The sequence below is a fragment of the Centruroides vittatus genome, unplaced genomic scaffold (assembly GCF_030686945.1).
Source record: "Centruroides vittatus isolate TY-2023 unplaced genomic scaffold, ASM3068694v2 contig_1787, whole genome shotgun sequence".
In the NCBI taxonomy this organism is placed as follows: Eukaryota; Metazoa; Arthropoda; class Arachnida; order Scorpiones; family Buthidae; genus Centruroides; species Centruroides vittatus.
In genome coordinates, this window is record NW_027121094.1 from 394,082 (window position 1) to 414,904 (window position 20,823).

The window sequence follows — 20,823 nt, forward strand, 5'->3', positions numbered from 1 at the left end:
AAAATATGATTAAAAATTGTAACCAGGCATTGTGACGATGCCAGAATAACTCGAGTTTTCCGAACAGTTAATTTTCTGTTTCCCATCCGAGTGACCATTCAATATACAAAAAAGATTAACTTAAAACAAACTTTTAGCAAAAAAATTTTGCGATACATATTCCCTATCATTTGTCATCCAATTGACAAGACAATGAGGATGTTCTGCAATTACTCCAGATTTCGAATGTTATTGCTGTTACCATAGCGACACATTTGGAGGCATAGATAGGGTGGAGACATACTACTGACCACTCTGACCAACTGAATCTTGAATTAGTTTTAACTTGAACAATGTCACGAATCATTTTGATTGTTCTCACCTTCTTGTTGTTGGGAATTGTGGCCCATATTTTAGCCACAAAGGGATTTTATGGTACTGCTCTTTATAGAAAGGATCGCATATTACCTATAGATCCACTTTTAAACGTTACGGGTGTTTCTTTAGTAGAATGTTTACTAATTTGTCGGAACAATCCGGAATGCAAAGCTTTTAATTATGGTAAAAGTAATTGTTTATTGCTTTCTTCCACTCTTTGTGACAAACAAAATATATACTTGCGTGAAACAATTGGATATAATTATTATGATTTAGCGGACTATCCTTCAATTGAAGTAAGTTTACAATTAGAAACAAATATGTGTTTTATTTTAATTAAACATTATTTCAAATGGATCTTCTGTTTTGTTAATTATAGAGAGAAGGGAAAACATGGGGACAATATCAATGTACAAAACAAGGAAAGTGTGCCACTCATTGTTTGCGTAAGTATTTGCATTTGTTTTATAACCTCAAATTTTTTACTCGCTAATTGTTATTCTCTTTCACAAATAGCCAAGTTTGTCATACATTACGACCATCAATCGTGGCAAAAAGCTCTCGAACTTTGCCACGATCAGAAATGCTCCCAATTGGCAATGCCTCGAACTCTTGAAGAAAACGAACAACTGACACAGCTACTACTAAAAGAAAAAGGAAATTTCTGGATTGGAGTAACAGATACTGAAGTTCAAGGTAGTTATCGATATTATGCTGATCTAACTCCTATAAATCCTCAATTTAGATACGTGTGGGCACCCGGGCAACCAAATAATCTGAGCAATGAGAATTGCGTTTTGTTAAAAGAGGAAACTGAAATGAAGTGGCACGATGCTAACTGCAACACGGCTAGCAACTTTGTTTGCCAATGTTATTAAAGTTTGTATATTAATTATAATTATTTTACTCAGAAAATCGTAAAAGAATATAAGATTAGAAATATGTAAATCGAGTTTCTAATTTAAAGCTATTAAATTAATGTCACAACAATTGTTATCCACTACAAAAAAACACAAGTAAAATTAATTTTAATAGTTAAAATATAAAAAAAACAACTGTAAATGTTTTAATATTTAATTTTAAATTCATTGACTTTAGAAAGTGAATTTTAACAATATAAGTTTAATTGTTATAAAATCTTTTATCAAGTTTTTCAAAAACAAGCGCAAAAATTGTAGTTTCTTATAGATTTTCTGAACAAGAAACTTGTTCATCAATAAGTATTATTTAGAAATGTATAGAAATATAGAAAAAGTAGAAAATAAAAAAAGAAAATTGAAGACTAAACGAAGCATTTATTGAAAAGCCTACATATTCCCAGAATAATTTTCAAACGAATTCATTATTTTCAACTGTTTATTTTTTGTTTCCATCTCTTCGAATCTACGTTTCAGTCTACGAAGCTGGGCTGAATTACGTTTCTATATAAAAACATTAACAACATATTTATTAGTGATATATTATTAAACTAAAAAAAATTAATATAAAAAATTACTTGCATATAGAATTGAAATATCGTTTTGGAGTAACTGTTTCTTAGTCTTATTTTCTGCTATCTGAAAAAAAATTATTTTTCTTTTTATAAACCAAGAATAATACTTAAATAAATCTTTATAAGAACGGTTTTTACTTAATATTTAGCTAATTTAATTAAATAAATTTGCACAAACGATATTAATTTTTGATATTTTCCATTAAAAACTGCAAAAATATATAATTTTTTTAACATATACCGCACCTGTTTTTCTTTATATTCAATTTCTTTCTGAATAAATTCTTTCTGTTCGTTTAATTTAGCGATATCGTATTTTAGAATTTTAATTTTTTCATCCATTATACCATTACATTTCGATTGTTTGAAATATTCGCAATCAAATTCTGAAATATATACGAATGTAATTTTATATTAAAATTATAAAAAAAATTATTAGTTATATTTTTAAACGTTACATACTTTGCTTTTTTTAGCTGTGCTATCCTGTTTCTATATTCTTTTACTTCGACAAATAACTTATCATTACTTTCCATTTCTTCTACTTTACATTTATAATTTTCTATTTTTTCATCGGCAATTTTAAATTTTCTGATAAATAATTTTATTAAATTATTTATTATAAATTCAAAATAATTAAAATAAATATTTTATGTACCTTGTTTCGATATCTTTCGTAAAATGCACGTTAGATATTTGCCGTTTTGCATCTTGGATATCTTTAATTACTTTTTCGATTTCTAAATAAGAAATTGAATACTATTCGTTATTATATATATATATAATTTTTGATATTCAGATTTGAATTGTGTATAATGAAAATCAAATTATGTATAATTAATAGCCTAGTATAACTTAATGTAGCTATTAGTTATACATAGCCGTGGCAAAACTAGGGATATATATATATATATATATAGATAACTAATAGCTTCACTTGGTAAATATAAAAATATGATTTTCAATATTATTTACCGAAAAAATCGTATGATAACAATTCTATATTATATTAATTTTCTTCATTTCAAAACAATAATTTCGCATACGTGTTTTGATACGTAACATTGCAAAAACTGAGTGAATTTTCGTATTATATCTGTGATTTTTTCTTTCCTATTGGAACACAAACCATTAACATCTAAACCTCGTAGTCAACGAAATAAAATACAATTATTTATTTAGTGCGGTTGACCTACTTCGTTTATTTAATTAAATTAGGAGAGTTTTCATATGTGCTTGATTTTGTTTATATTAACTTTATGAAGCTGAATAACCGATAGAAAAAGATTACTTCTAAAGAAAAACATTTAATAATTGTTATTTTACAAATTTCCATGTTTATAAAATTTAAAAAGAGCATTCAATTGTTCTGATATTCATGTAAATACGAAATTAATGTTAGACTAAACTATAGAAAACATTAAAATGAAAGTAATTTAAAAAGAAAATAATATAGCTGTACATTTTAAAGCATTTGTAGACACGCATTATCCATAATATGAAATGATACACCGTATAGTACCCTAATTGATGAATTTAGTATATTGTACTGTACATGAAACAATGTGGAGAATTATCCAAAATTCCAGTTTTCTAAAACACTAAGTTATATATATATTTTTTTCGATTTAGGTTAGACAAATACATCCAGCAAATTTCTCATGAGAGCAGACAAAATTTTATCTGATATAGATAAAAGTGTGAATAAGGTGAATATTAATGATGTAGGGTAGAAGTGAGTTACCCTAAAAACGAACTAAGCATTTGATAGAGCACCGAGCTTAAAAATCCAAATAGAAATAATTATAAGCCTATAGTAAAATTTCTTAAGAGTCCACTTGTTAAATGGAACATTCAAATACAAATTCGCAAAGGCAATAATATTTTATTTTCTTGTTAAATCATCAAATTGCTGCATTATAAGATTGTTCTTACACGGGATGAGGAATTCGGAATTCTTACGATTTTACGGAGCAAATATCTTTTTTCTCATTCATGCTGGAGAACTCCATAACAGGCAAAATTGAAATCATTATTCAGGGAGAATCACTTAACTTTTTCATCTCTGATAACGTTTTAAGTGTTCTTGCTACATAAATACATAAATAAATAACATAAAAACATCAGACATTTTCATCGATATCCTTTGATTATTATCTGACGTATTTTATGTAGCAACAACAGTTAATACGCTATTTGAGGTGAAAAAGTTAGGTGACTCGCCCTGTGTAGTAGCTAATGATATATACAGTACTTTACCTCGCGTTGAAATTAAATAAAATTTCCCTCAATAAGAATTACTTTCAGTATTGTTATCATAATTGAATTTAAGGCATTTCTCGTCACGAAATGGTAAACCTACTTAAAGAAAAATTTCCAGCAATATTATATATACCACTAGATAGGCTTGTAAGCAGTATTTAAAAAAAATATTTTTTCGAAACGTAGTTTATTAATTTCTACAATATTGTACTGTACAGTACATAAAGTAACACAATACAGTAGAAAGGAAGAATTGAACCGGCGCAAAATAAATATAAGTTGTATACAATATATTGTTGTATTTTAATTTTATTCGGGTGCAATTTGAAAAAATTGTAGACCTATAAGTTCCCACTGTCGTCCATCCGTCTGTCTTTCCTTAATTTAGAGAACGGAGTTAGATGAAAAATGAGACTAGATATGGAAAGCTTAGGGGCAGTAGGTCCCGATTAACTATATAAGAACTTCCGGGTCTAGAACGGAAGACACGTGATTTCAATTCAAAATTTCCCTTGAAAGCAGTTAATAGATGATCGTCGCGACTCTATTGTTAAAGGAAAAGGTTTGATGTACAGGGGCAAGACACTACAGTACTAATTTGAGATGAAGGGAATATATTTTAAATGAAATAAATTAAAAATATGATTAAAAATTGCAACCCGGTATTGCGACGATGTCACAATAAATAATTACTCTTAAATTTTTAATTCTTTCCAAATGGGAGAGGTTAATTTAAACCCTCAAAACCTCCGTAAACTTGCAACTAAAACCATACAGTTTTTCGAACAAAGATGTTTCCATTCTAGAAAACATTTTTTAAAATTCAATATTACCTACTGTGCAGCAATATTTATTTTTTCCTATTCGAATGATAATAATCGTTTGAGAAACGAAGTTGTTTCCCTATTAATTTTAAATGTATAAAAAAATATGTAACTGAAATAGAAATATGTGACAATAAAATACGATTTCATGTCTTTTTGAAACGAAATTAGAAGATTTTTGTAAGGAAATCAGAAAGAATTTTCAAAACTTGAACGAGAAACACGAATAGTAGGCCTAATTGAGTTTAATAATTACTGATAAAATTAGTGATTTTCAATGAAAGGAAAATGGATTCTTTTTGAATAATAAACCAGCTAAAATTGTTAATTGGAAAAGAGGAGTTGTTAATTAAAGTAACAAATGACTGAAAAAAAACAGAGACAGAACAGTTATATGTTTCATTGCATTTTCAATTTTATGTTTTTATCATCAAACTTCTTTACTGTTTTTATTTTTCTTGGATCTAGTACCGAGGCCCATCTTGCGATATCGCCTAGGCCGCAACCTTGCAGGTCTGTTATTTAAATCACTGTTATTATATTTATTCTATATATGTAAAGTTCTCAAAGTTCACAGAGCGGAGAGTAAAATATATACGTAAAACTCATCTCTCCCGTGGACGTTAAAAGGATTTTTTCATATCTACTACGGGTTATGCCAAATTTAAAGTAGTCTGGCATAACCTGATAAGAGATAGGCCCGAAATATCCAGATCAAACAATCGCAAAAATTTCTAAGGATCCGTCTGCGATTCGAATTCAGTTCACAGATTGTCAAGCTGACATTCTTTAGCACTTAGCTCACGGTTTTAAAGATAAGGGGCTGTCCATAAATTATGTCCGCGTTTCTCTTGAAATTTTTACTCCCTTTCACTCCATTGTTCCAGTTTGTCCAGAAAGTAGATGTCCAAGTTTCCGTAACCTCCTCCCCTCTTCGGACGTGGAGAAAACCCGGAAAACTCCACGTGGCCAGCCCGCTCGGGCCCACGACCGAACTCCCAGTGTTCAGGGAACAGAACCGCTTGGCCACTGGTGTGCCACATTACATTTAGTATCCTTTAATTTAAAATTTCAAACGGAACTTTTTAAACCACATTTGACATGTTCTAAGTTTAAGGGCATCTTCCCCATACACATTATAATTTTTTTTTATTGTTTGTACGGCGTTATACTCTTTTCGGAACTCATAAAGTATAATATGCCAGGCATACTTTTTATCCGAAGACGTTACAACTTGATGTTATTTAAAGAAAACGTGAAGTAAAAAGTGTAAAGCAAGCTTCTAAATAAAGAATAAATTATCCACTTCTATATGTTAACTTTCACAACAGTTATAATTAAATCACACATTTATGTTAAGATGCCGAAGTCCATGGTGTGTGATCAATAAATGCAATTTTTATTTTATTATACAGTATTTTATTTATGGTTTTCATGTTTTAATTCATTCCTCCAACATTTAATTATGTTATTTTTACCTTAAATTACGTGAATTTGCTGTTTTAAGTTTATCGAAATGGGTATTGTTCAGGATCTGGGAATGGATTAATTCGATTAATTCACTTTCCATTATTTCTTATGGGAAAATTGATTCGGACCTCGAACGACTCCTGAAATGAATTAAGTTCGAAGTATGAGGCACCACTGTACTTGAAAAAATTTTCGCTTTAGCCTAGAACAAAGATATAATTGTCGTTAAGATAATTAAAACCTTTAATTGTATTGAAATTTATTTATACATTGAAGTGCAAATGTACAGTACAGTACGCTTTATCCCACTTCGGCCATCCGGCCGTCAAATATCTTTGAAAAATAATTCCTAACATCTTCAATTGATCGTATCTATAATGATTATCCGAAGATGTTGTGAAGGAGATAAAAAAGAAAAGTTGGCTTTATTATTCTTGATGCCGTCTAAATATGGCTTGGTCAATCTGTCTCCTATTCTATAAAAGAGCGGAAGCAAGCAGATCCAGAGGATAACTATCTCCATTGGAATTGTATGGTACGGAAGTACTGTACGTGTGTCCTAGCGAGCAACCCTTCCCTGATTGGTCAACATTCATTTCTTAAATCGAGACGGAGCGTGGAAAATGATGACTTTGGATGAATGAAAAAGATTCTCAACACTTGGGTATAATGTTTGTTTAACTAACAAACCAACAAGACTTGGGGAGTAGGCAGATTTGGCCAAGAAAGACCTCGGAGCCAAATAAAAAATAATAATAATAATTTTGTTACGCATAAGAGAAAAATACTAAAATTACGAAGGTTCAAATCTACATCATATAGCTCCAGTGACTAGCATCTTACGACAAGAACTGAAACTTCCAAAGACCTATAAACTAAATTTTCAGAGGCTCGTTTTTCGGAAACGATTGAGAAGCGAGTCCTATTATTTGGACAAGTAACTGTTTGTGTTTGCTCATCAAGTTTTATTCGAATCGGAAACCCGAATGTCTGGCCGTCTCCTTGTTAGTTCAACACAATTATCGGCCTATTTATTGATAGGAATTATATTCAATCCGGCATAAAGATCTTTGAACTCCGTTCCGTCCCCTCTTTCATCGCATAATTTGTGCCATTCGATATTTCATTAAATTCAAAACCTTTGTTGAAAGACTTTTTTTGACCTAATATTTTTAAATAGTCAGAAATTCTGTTTCTATTATGTTTATATTTTTACTTTATTTATATAGAAATAAGTATTTAGAAGTAGAAATGGATAGCATTTACGCGTGAAGTTTCCATTAAATTTATAATTTATTAAAAAATTATAAAAGTTTTAAAGTTATTTCATGGTAAAAATTTATGATAAACGATGCCAAGTCGTTTTTTAAAAAATAGCATTTTAATAATTTCAAAAACAAAATGCATGTACTGTAGGCCTACATGTAAATTCTATTTGTTCTCGAGATGAAGAAGAAAATCATCTTAAAAATAGATTTATAATTTAGGATAAAAACTAAATAAAAACAGAAAATTTTCACTTTATTTCTTTCAATTATTTCTAAGAAAATTTACGAAAGTTTTTTGTATTTCATAGGAATCTTTATCATTTCTAAGAAAACATTATTAAACTAGCATTCTTTTAAAGGATTCAAATAAATATTAATTAATAAAAATATTAATTAATGAATAATGAAATATTAATTATAAAAATATGATTTGTACGTATTAAACTTAACGGAATAATCATTTTATTTTTCTTAGGTTAAAATTTATAATAAAAAAGTCAAACCATTTTTAAGTGTATTATTTTTATGTTCTGCAGTGGAAACGTCATCTTCAATAGAACTAATTCTTCTGCTTATATTCGCAATTTCACGATAATATTTATCTACATCGCGCTGAGCTAGATAAAAATAAAATAAGCCATGAAATAACCATAGTTTAAACAATAAAAGTATAATTTTGATAATTAAATATAAACAAACGATAAAGTTTCATTTTTCAAAAATGGCTTATTCAATAAAAAATACGCGATATTTTCATATAGGCCTGTAATAATATATATATAGATGCAGATATCTATATCTATATCTAGAGATATAGTAGATATAGATATAGATAATAAGCTAAATTTATCTATCTATCTATATACAGTATATATATATATATATAGATTATTACAAGCCTATATAAAATATGGCTTATTTTTTATTAAATAAGCCATTTTTGAAAAATGTAATTTTATTGTTTATTTACCGTATATTATTATATTTGTTTCAAAATATCTAAATATATATGTGTGTGGCAAACGGTTCTATACCATTCAGCGTATCCTCATCAAATTTGGCATGAGTATTGTTTGTTACATCCTAGAAAAAACACCCCTAAAACCTATTCCCAACCACCCTAAAGTCAACCCCCTTTTAATGTACTGTAAATTTGTTAGGTAAAGGGCTCTGTACCATTCGACATATTCGCACCAAATATGGCCTGAATATTCTTTGAAATTCTAGAAAAAATACTGTAGGGCCCCACCTCCAAACACCCCTAAATCTCACTCTCTCTTAACTTTAGCTCGAGCAAATTTTTGTGTTTTGCCATACCATTATTGTAAATACTAAGGTCAATATATACACATTTTAGTTACTAAGACCATTGTTTTTATCATCCTCTCCCACCTCAACCTCACCGATTCTCCATCCCCTCAAAAGCCCGAGCAACGCTGGGCACACGCAGCTAGTTTAATAGATTTAAATTAACAATAGATACTGTTAAAAAGATCGAGGTTTTAAAAAGAGAAAATGTAAATTATAATACTTTAATTATAAATTATGAATATTACACTCACCCCAAATAACTTTCTTCTGCGTGTATACAGTAGTTAATATGAAAGAAAAAATACAAATAAAATAATATAGTAATAACTTAATATTTACTATAAACGTTAATAAAATAGCATATTTCTTGATTATATGTAATATAATATTTATATTTCTAATTATATTCAACAGTAATTTAACTATTACATATTAAATTTAATATTTATTATGCAATTAAGAAGCCTATTAGCCTATATCTCGTTCATAGCTAATAATTATCATACAATATTAATTTGAATTATTAATAAAAACTATTTAATCATTTTAATAATTATTAAGTATCAATTAACAAGCATAGATTTTGTTTTATTTAAATATTTTTGAATAATTTAAATCATATATTTATTATCAATGATTTTAAAGAATTTAATTGGTTATATTATATATTTAATATTTAGAATTTATATTCGAAATTTATTATTGTTTATCTCAGAATATATTAATTTCTTTGAATAATTGCATAAGATTGAAAGAAATGAAGCATGTTAAAAGTATTTACAAATGAATAATTTTTAAATTATTCAACATAAATAAGGCTTTGACTAATCAACAACAAACTGTCAAAATAAGGACGATAAATAAATAATAAAAGTTTATTAAGGCAATATTTCTCCAATGACAATGGCTGTCACTGGATCTCTTGTTATTGACAATAACAAGATCCAATTTAATTATTTCATTCGACTTAATTTTTTAAAATGAATATTTAATTCTATTAGGAATTACATATGTACTACGATAATAAATTAATATATTAATTTATAATTAAATTTAATGTCTCGAATACTATATAATTTCAAAATAATTATACATTTTAAAAACAATTAAAACTTATGTTCTTATTTTTTCAATCTCAGACATTTCCGTCATTTTATTTTTAAATTCTCACAAGAGATTTTATAATTTTAAAAAATATATCTTAACGAAAATTTTTATTAAAGTTATTATAATTTATTATTTCATTTAGAAGAATAACGATAAGCAGGAATTTACATTTTATTGCGCTGAGATTTTTAAATTGCGTATCTATAGATTCTCACTGTCACCGTCTGTCCTTAAAATCGCCATTAAATCCGACCTTACTCGAGGTGTGACACACGATCCCTTTTATTCTCTCCACCCAGTCGACCTTTAACTACCAAAATATTAGTATCAATTCCCATAATATACAAACTTCCCTGCAAAATTTCAGAAATTTTCGACAAAAATCACAGGAGTTATTAAGCTTCAAAAAAGGTGAACATCCATACATACAGAAAGAAGCACGTGTATTACTATATCGCATGTTTTTTATTTTAATAAATGTATTTCTATATAACTAGTTTCTTTTGTAATTTTATTTTATGTATTAGAAAACATTATTCCGAGAGGGTTTCGTGACCACTTGACTAGGAAACGGGTCCATAGAACAAATACGGTTAAGAATCCCTAGTTTAACATAATAAGCACATAATATAATAATGTAATATGATTCGAATGTAATGATAATTCTCACGCGACCCTACAGGACTGTAATTCTAGAAGTTATTTTGGTATAATTTCAAAAGTCTATTCATTATCTTCGTACATGTGGTGCCAAATCTCACGTAATTCTGTTTTTCTCAATTGAAAATAGGATATATTTAAGTAAAAGAAAGTTTTTGTTTTTTTAGTTAATTATATTCTAGAAAGTTTTAATTAAATAGCTGAAATATTCAGACAGTTCCTTGTTTGTTTTCTTGTTCTTATTTTAGAAAAATAAATTACTTCTCGGAATTTACACGAAAAAAAAAACAAATTTTTTTAGAATAAGTAAATAACTTATTTACATTGCAATAATATTGACAAATTGTATTTAGTAATTGCATTCAAATCGATAAGGAATACCGCACGTGTTCAATTTTATATATTAATTAATAACATAAATATATAAAAGGAAGATACATATTATTTATCTTCCTATATGACGACGAACTTCTCGTTCAAAAGTTTATTTAATACAAACAAAATGAAAACTAATTTCTGTTAAATAAAGTTTTAATCCAAGCAATACTGTTTATTTTCAACATATTATTTTACCGGATTTTTTAAGCACTAACGAAAAAGGCACTATTATCTTTTACCTAATATTGGTAACTTATGTTTAATTTTTAAATGGAAATTGCAATTATTAAGCATTAAAACGCTGGTTCTGCATGGAATACAATCGCTATTATGGACAACAGTTTCGGTTTTAAATTCCGTTCGGTGTTCGTAACTAATACATTCGGAATATCTACGTTTTGTTATATAATCTAGTCCAAGGATGGCGAACCTTTTCGAGTCCGCGTGCCATATTATAAGCATACTTAGCTTTAAAGATGCGTGCCAATGTCTTAGACTTCGAATAAAGATATTTAAAGAAATTAAACGAATACGTTTTAATTCGAATAAATGTAAAAAATCTGATTGAAAAAAAAGATGATCAGGTGATAAACAGAAAGGATGATTGAAAAAGACAGAAATCATATGATACATTACGTGCCGGATGATTTCCCTTACGTGCCACTTTGGGCACGCGTGCTATAGGTTCGCCATCCCTGATCTAGTCTAAAGCATTGTTGATGTCACTATTTAACATCTACATTTGAAAACTGAATAATTAAAAATATTCAGCTAGTTATGTGTCGTGATATTGAGACATTTAGTTGAAATAAAGAGCAGAAACACGCATTCAAGGCAATAGACCATAAGTGTCGTCTAATATTTAGCCATTGTTAGCTATTCAGAATCATTTTGCTTTCTTTTTAATAAGTCTCTTTAATCATTATACTTTTATACTTGCCCATTAAAGTATTTTAATACTATTAAAGATGAAAACATTTTAAAATAGATATTATTCTGTTGATAATTTTAAACAAATTTATACAATCCTTTTGCCATGTATTTCTGAGCTTAAACAATAGTAAATCAAAAGGAGGACATCGGAGCCTGTATATAAAGTTAGACAATTCGAAAGTAAAAATGCGTAAGTTATATAAAAATCAAGATGAAAAATCAAATGTTTAATGATTTAATATCTAAGGTTTCAAAAAATGAGTTTTCAAATAAATTTTCCGAATCGTTTCTGGACTTACGATCATCTAGTTTTAATCGTCGAGCAGCTCGTTAATACAAGTTGCAAAGTATTCACATCGTCTATATCATTTTACTGTCATATTTCTTTGACTTTAAGATTCCGTCAAGATGCACTATAATATGAGATGCATTATAATCTGTTAGTCGTCTAATATTTGGTTCTTTCAAATGAAACAGACTGTAGTAACAACTCCGTCGTTATTCAGGGGGAATATGGCGCCACTGTACGGGTGGAGACCTAATCGAATGTATGGTTTATACAAAAACCGACTTTTTAAAGAACCGGTTTTCGAATTTCAACTTCTCTACGAAACCGGTTTTAACCAGTTTTCGAATTTTCACCTCCCCCAAAAAATGGAGATAAGGAATATTTATAACTTCTTTTAAAACTTTTTAATTTATTTAATATTTATAAAATTTCAAAAATATAACAAAAAAATCGACCGACGTCTACACAAAACAAAAGAAAGAAATTGCTAGATTATCACATTAAACTATAAAATTTACTCTATATAAAACCATAAAGAAAACCGAATAACAATGCATGCCTACAAAATATTATTTTATTTCTTATTTTTCCTAAGAAAATATGATTTTAGAAAGCAAAGAACGTCTATAGATCTGTTGCTCAACCATGTCCTTTTTTTGCACACACTTTTCCAGAAAAAAAACTCTCACTTGCTACTGAGCTGGGTTTAATCGTCTTTAAAGTATTAAAAAATAATAAATCTAAATTTTTCGTTCTTCTGTTTGTACTCTAATACTAAAAAGTCCTTTTTTAGTGTTTTAGGGCTGGACAAAGACATTTCTTCAGGTTCTTGAAGATATTTATGTATCAATTTTTCCATAGCATCTGTTAAAGCTATCGCTTGATTTTCTTTTTCGCCACTTTTTCATCATAGCACTCATCTTCTATAGAATAATTTGGATATAATCTCAATAATATTTGTCCGGATAACTTAATCTAACAGATTTTGCAGCTAGTGGAAGAAATACACTAGACGACTTTGTTCAAACGTTCTTTGGAATATGTAAATAAAAAAGCGTTACTAATCCCGTTTATCTTCTCTCTTGAATTTGTATCTCTACAGCATATAACCGTTACAGTCAAAACCCGTTTTTAGTTGGAACGCGTTTTAACTAGTTGAAACTAGTTTATACTGGATATCTTTGTTAAAACCCGTTTTGTATAGTTAAAACTAGTTTTAACTCAAATTAATTTTTGACTAGCAGTAAATTCTAGTTTTAACTAGACAAAACGGGTTTTAACAAAGACACAGGGCCGGATTTACCAATCCAGGAGCCCTTTAAGAGTAGGCAAATTTGATGATTTAGAAAATTTACACAAAATACTGTACAGTGGTGCCTCTTATAACGTACGCATCGAATAACGGACGCTGTGAACAACGGACTTTCTGTTTGGCCGTTACGTGACTCGAGCAACAAACTTTCCGGCATAATTGGTGACTGCTCCATGGGTGCGTTCTTTAATAGCGGTCGCTCTGCATCTCCGCTACTACGGGAGTGCGCTGCTGTTTGTAGGCATTTAGGAGCGACGGTGAAAGAAAGAAAGATGGCGGCGCCCGTACTATCGATAGTATCTATAATTCTAAAATATGAGCTTTTAAAGGCAAAAGAAGGGTCTCAATTGTAAAATTTAATCATAAAATGGATTATTTGTTGAAAGAGCATTCAAAATAGCCACAAAAAAGTTAAAATGCCGGCTACCATTGGAAAAAAATTCGTAAAGACACTTGCATCACCGCGTGCGCTAACTCACCCTTTCACAATTTCTAAATTTTCATTCATAAAACCACATAATGGACCCGGAAACGAAACTATCTGAGCCATGGAGGACGCCATGTTGCTTTCCACGTAAACTACTGCTACAAGCGGCCGTTTTTGCCGTTCGACGGCGCGCACTCCCACCGGAATTTAGGAACGCGTTCCGCAGGAGTTTTTAAACGGATGTCGCTCGCGCAGAGTTACGCGGAGGAATAAAAGAACGTACCCCATGTTCATTTTTTTATGATACAGTACGGTTATTTTATGCTGCGGAACGAATTAGATGTTTTAACATGTATTTCTATGGGAAAATGCGTTTCCTATAACAGACGTTTCACTTAACGGACGTGCACCTGGAACGGATTAAGTACGTTATATGAGGCACCACTGTACTTTCAATTAGATTTGAACTAGGAAGTTGTAAATTTCATTTTAAAATAAGGTTATTGTAAACATACATATATTTTATTGTGTAAAACTAATTATTTTAATTTAACTGAAAAATACCTATGTGAAATTTTTTCCCGAAATTTTCCGATGTTTCATAGGTTTTTTTCCGGGTTAGGTTTTCTCTGCCTGTTGCCCTCATGATTAGGCCACACGCCTAGTGTGGCCTAATCATGAGGGCAACAGAATCATGTCGCGGTAATAGAAAAAAAAATTATGTTTAAACATAATTTTTGTTTAGTTTTGTGGGAGCCCCTATTTTGTGGGGGCCCTGGGCACAAGCCCCAAATGCCCGTATGTAAATCCGGCTCTGCAAAGACATCCAGTATAAACTAGTTTCAACTAGTTAAAACGCGTTCTAACTAAAAACGGGTTTTGACTGTAACATAACAACTTGGAACTAATTTCAGTTTTCAAATTTTTCAAATTCACATAACAGAAATTCAAATACGCCTTCACCTGTAAGTAGGACGACAAGATACAAATCTTGTCGTTTTAAGGCATAAGCTGCTAAAGGTATTGGTCCTAAAACTTTAAGGAGCTCTTCAATTTTACAATAGCAATGTTGAGCCGAAGTTTTAAACGCGAAAACGTGTACGTCTGACGTTCGGCGCCACTTTCCTGTAAGCCTAAAAGTTTGACAATGATGTTTGGAAAGTCAGTGGAATCATGCTCGACATTCCAAACGCCATTGCCAAACTTTTAGGCTTACAGGAAAGTGGCGCTGAACGTCCGACGTACACGTTTTCGCGTTTAAAACTTCGGCCTCAACCTCGCTAATATTCTGCTTCATTCTATGTGTGAGAAGCACCGATGTCATTCAAAGCTAAAACAACACATTTTTCTAAGTGTACAATTCTTTCTATCGTTTTTCCGTTGTTGCAAGATTTTTTCCCTATTGTAGGGAGAATTGAACGCTTTTTTCATTTTTGTAGTTAGTTTTATGAATCTTAGTATTTAACAATATACCCGTTTTTTGCTAGAGATGATTTTGTGTCAAAATGTTATTTTTAATTAATTAATTAATTAATTAATTAATTTTTATGTTTAAGTCTAAGCTCAAAAACCGGTTTTTTAATTGGCAAAACCCTGTTTTCAAATTATGTAAATTTCTTCAAAAAACCGGTTTTTAAAACCCGACAAACCCTAGTCGAGTGAGATAGTGAGCGAGTCGTTCATTGTCGAGTGTACTGTGTCTTTAAATCTTTACAATTAATCACATAATTGAATTGGGCGACCGAGTCTATGTTTCACTTGAAGGAACCAAATATCAGAAGCAACATGCCCCAGAACATAAATTAAACAACATTAGAAGTTTTGCTTATTGTAATCAGGAATTCGTTTATAATTATCACTCTGTTGTAATGATAAATTTCAAATTTACTTAGACGGTTAATTTAATAACATCCAACTGACAAAACAGATATTGTAATCATGGGCGAATTCTCTGGGCTTGCTTAGCATGCTCCGCATCCTTAAGAGAAAGTTTTGACTGTCAATATACTTTTCATATGAGAACAAATATGCCAATAATAAGTTATTCTAACGTGTAAACTCTTTTATCATTTGTATTTCCTTTTTACACTGGCAGCTAGCGAATAGCCGTTTTAAGTCAGTGCCATGTTTGCGGGAACTCGATCGCTTTCTCGTGTGGAGGTTTTCCGCGGAAAACAAGTGCGCGCGCATGACGTCATTCGAAGCATTTAACACGGGCAGATTGTATCGAAAGCTTGCGGGTACCCCAGTCAGCATACATGTATTGTGTACAGGGGCGGATCTACATAGGGACTAATAGGGCCCCTAGTGTCAAAGGCCCACAAAAATTGAATTATTATCATAAATTTTTAATACTTTTTCATTATAATATATTTCATGTGTAGATATAATGGGCTTTAAAGGGGGCGCTGTTGAGAAACCGTAGTTGCTGTTGACTTTTTGTCTGAGATATTGCTATCACTATCTTATTACAAACTATAGAGTTTTTTACTTAATTTAATTTGCTACGTCTTCCTGCTCTTTTGTGTCGTTCTGTGCTACTACAAGTTTTATTTTCTTGGATGTTTCCACGTACAGGTACTCCCCCTGAAGTGTTAAAGCACAGTCAAGAAGACCGGAAAGGAATTAACCATAGTATTCCGCACGAGTTGGACATTCAAGATTATATAGTTAACCTATTTTCTAAGGAATTGGTTAACCTATTTTCTAAGGTTGATCTATCGGGGCAAAATATAGTTAGTATTTCCAGTTTGCGGGGCAAAGCTCGGGAATTCTACTGTATACAATTGTCGTCTTGGAAATGCCGAAATTATTTATTGCAAAAATTTAGAATGAAAATTCAACAAGGGGGTTGGGAAAGACCGGTGAAATTTACGTTAGTGCCGGACCTATCGTTTAATTCTCGTGTCCGCCGTAAAACCTGGTTACCTATTTAAAAGATTACCGGGAGGCTGGTCGCCGTGTCTTTTTGCGAGACGACGTTTTGTGTGACACGATGAGTTTTTGGAACTGTTGTGGGTTTAGTACTAAGTATTCATTGTTGGATTACATGATTAAAAGACCGGATTTAATTTGTTTGGCTCTTGTTAATACTTGGATGGTTTCAATAGGAGATTTTTTGCTAAGTCTCTACCAGATAACTGGAAGCATTTTATGATTCCAGCTGAAAAGCCTTTGGCCTTATGGCGGAATCATCATCTTTTTTTGACGAAGCTACAGGGCACTTCGAGTTATTGGAGGCTTATCCTGATGTAATGGTGATTGGTTTATCACATTTTTTGGTTTCCAAACCTAGGAGTATCTTAGTGCTGGTAATATATGCTAGTTCGTTAAGGCATCAAGGCTTACGTCTCGACTTGCTTGCTCTCTTCTGAGTTCTTGGTCCTCGAACTACCATGGAATTGTGATAATGGGCGATTTTAATGTTCATATTCGCGAAGAAATTGATTCATATTTGAACGCAGTTCAACCCAACATTTTTGATGTCAGACGGTCAAAGGACTTAAAGGTTGATACGGCCAGTAGACAGTTTTTGCGTTGGTTGATTGAACATGATTTTATTCTCCTTAATGGTCGTACTATGGGAGATTTTCCTGGTGAACTATTTTGTCGAAAGCGGGCCGTTCAGTTATAGATTTTATAGTCATTTCTCAAAATCTGGTTCACGTTGTCGAATCCTTTCGTGTTGGTTCTCTTCCATTTTCTGACCATTTCCCAGTGGAATTACAGTTGTCGACCGGAAACAGATTCTCCCTGGTTGATGACCTCGTTTTGTTTGGTGTGATTCAAAAGTTGAATTGTTTGGTGGCAATGTTTTCAGAATAAAAGTTTTGATTCTGAGCTCGTTGACGATTTTTATGGCTTAATTATATCTGAATTATGTTCTATTACAAGAAGGTTAAATGTGTTAATTGAGGAGGTTGAACTTTATAGGAGGATTCGTCCCCCTTGGTTTGACAAGTCTTGTTATATGCAGAAGAAAACGAGGAATATTGTCCTGGGTAAGTTTCGTAGATCAAATAGCCAGGCTGATTTGGTTTCCTTTTTAAATCTGAAAAAAGAATACAATTCACTTATTAAGGCAAAAAAGAGGAAGTACTTTTGTAATTATGCCTTACAGTTGGCAGGGATAAGAGATTCTAGGACCTTTTGGTATCGGGTTGGCCGGTTTCGTCGGTTTAAAAGTATACCAGATCACGAGATTTCTTTAACCGACTGGTTTAATTATTATCAATAGTTATTTAGTTTAAACATATCGAATCTATCTCCGATTCTGTCATTACCGACGGCTTCTTTAGTTGTTAATCTTATTTTAGATCTTCCTATCTCTGATTCAGAGGAACATTACAATTCAAAAGATGCGAACTCGTTCTGCTCCTGGGGTAGACAATGTTTCACCTAGAGCATTGGTTCCTTACTTGGTTAAGTTAATCGGGCTTATGACACTGCTAAAATTCCGAGATCGTGGTTGGAAATAAAGATTAAAGTTGTCCATAAAAAAGGTCCAATTGACGAGCCTGCTAACTTTCGGCCAATATCGTTGTTACTTGTAGTTCGGAAAAACTTTACATCTATTTTGGCAAATGGATTGGGTGTTTGGCTTAGAGAGAGGAATCTTATTCAACCACTGCAATTTTCTTTCCAACCTCGGAAGAGCACTTTCAGCAATATTCTAATTCTTCACTCTATTATTTGTAGACAACTTTCAAAGAAAAGACAACGTTTACTGGCAGTCTTTACAGATTACGAAAAAGCCTTTGACAGTGTCTTTTGGAGATTTTGTTATCTAAATTAAGATTGCTTGGGATTTCTGATAAGTTTATTGAAGCGGCCGGATGGCCGAGCGGTCAAGGTTAGCAGCCTGCCGCTCTGGGGGACCTGGATTCGACATCGACAGATAGCTGATGTTCTTCCGTCGGCTTCTTGGTCTTGAGAGGACGACCCAACCATATGCAATTAGATATGAATTGGGTCTTGAGTTTCCCCGGAAACGTTTCGTTAAATTAACCTTAAACTTTTTGAGAAACAATTTCTGACCCATCCTCTTTGGAATGTGTGGCTTATTTTACCTTGAAAATGTTCTCATTTACCAGATCATTAAAATATTGTTGGTTCACTAAACTGGAGGCTCTCTCTAACAGAATAGGTATTTCACTTTTCTTAATAGATTCATCCCCAGAAGGTTTAAAATATTATACAAATACAATCTTACACGAGTTCGACAATCTTTTTCTTAGAGAAGAAGGCTACAGGGCTAAGGCTAAGTACCATACATAGTACCCAGAAATATTAGACAGTAGTCGGTGTTTTTACATCTATTATCAGCAGTTGCCGTTCATTATTAAAATAAACGATCATCCAGACCCGTCTAAATAAGTTTCGTTTAACATGGAAACACTTGTGTATAGATTTACGTTCATCATCTACGTGTCTTTATTGCATGAAGGGTGATGCGAACTTAAACTATTACAAGTTTGATTGTAAGAAACTAGACTACTTGCGTTTATCAATATCTTCTAATGATATTATTTCTACCAATAATGCTATTTGTAAAGAATCGGCAGACCGAATACATGGTCTATTCTCCAGTAACGATTCGGTTGAATCTATTTGGTGTAAATATAACTAATTAACCAAAGTAATGAATGTTATCCCTCCTAAAAATTAATTTTATGTATGGAGTTTTCAAAAATAAATAAATAAAAGGCTTTATAATAGTCCATACTTTTTTATTCACACCAAATAACGTTTATGCCTATTGTTTAGTGCTAGAGATAGGCCTATTATTATAACTTTCAACATGCCCAAAAATTTTAGTCAGGATTATATTGTGTATTGTGCAGTTTAAATTTCGATTTCTGTCACTTGGTTCCTTTATTTTTAGTTTCTTCTTACGCTTTTCCTCTCTACGGGCTCTCAGAGAGCTCTTTTGTCAAGTCCATCCAAACACACAACCCGACTTATCCGGGACTAACCATCCCTAAAAATTCCAGGAGTAAGCCGACACATTATAACCTCTCGGCCATCCAGCCCTTATATATTAGACTCGCTGTTTGCTATTGTTGAGGGCCGTAATCTTCATTCCTGTTCAATTAAAGTACAATACTGTGTCTTAGGATTGGATTGATGGAATAAGGCAATGTAACACTTAGGCGATCTGTCAAAGACTATTTTCTATAGGAAACTGACCTCTATTTAGGTATTAGATACGTGAAGAAAACTCGGACACTGCACGGCCAGTCCATTAGTGGGGTGAGAACCTGTTATAACAAAAGCAGTAAATAAAAAATGCAAAAACCTGCCGCATAATGTTATCAGTATATAGCCTGGTCCAAAAGCGATCACAATAAGTGGCACCTACTGTATTTTATTTATACAGTATCTTTAAAAATTAAAAAAAAACTCGAAAACTTCCTCCTAATGAAGTAATATTCAAATAAATTGTATTTAAAGATCAGTAGCGTTGGATTAAAAAAAAAGAAAGAAAATAAACCTCCATATTTTCTAAGATCTTTTCGTGATGTTCGATGTTGTTATTAAGCGAATCTTGCAATTCTTCAAACTTTTTAACTTCTTCGGGTAATTTAAATAACTGTTTAATTGAATCCTTTATATCCATCATTAAAATGATTTTCCAGCAACAACAAAATGGCGGCTGCTTTTAATTTTACAGCGACATCTACAGGAGTTAATTGTACAAGAATTAAAAATTCAAATATTTATATTGATATTT

General features: G+C 31.3%; 1 protein-coding gene across 1 annotated transcript; it reads right to left on the reverse strand.

Moving 5' to 3' along the window:
* Positions 1 to 1,846: 1,846 nt before the first annotated feature.
* LOC136969440 (keratin, type II cytoskeletal I-like) lies at positions 1,847 to 20,754 on the reverse strand. Its single transcript, XM_067263598.1, has 7 exons — positions 20,584 to 20,754; positions 9,236 to 9,251; positions 8,177 to 8,290; positions 2,508 to 2,589; positions 2,312 to 2,440; positions 2,096 to 2,235; positions 1,847 to 1,913 (listed from the first exon to the last, which is right to left on the reverse strand). Exons 1-6 carry the CDS (start codon positions 20,710 to 20,712, stop codon positions 2,229 to 2,231), a joined length of 477 nt encoding a protein of 158 aa, XP_067119699.1. The 5' UTR covers positions 20,713 to 20,754; the 3' UTR covers positions 1,847 to 1,913; positions 2,096 to 2,228.
* Between the last annotated feature and the right edge of the window lie 69 nt (positions 20,755 to 20,823).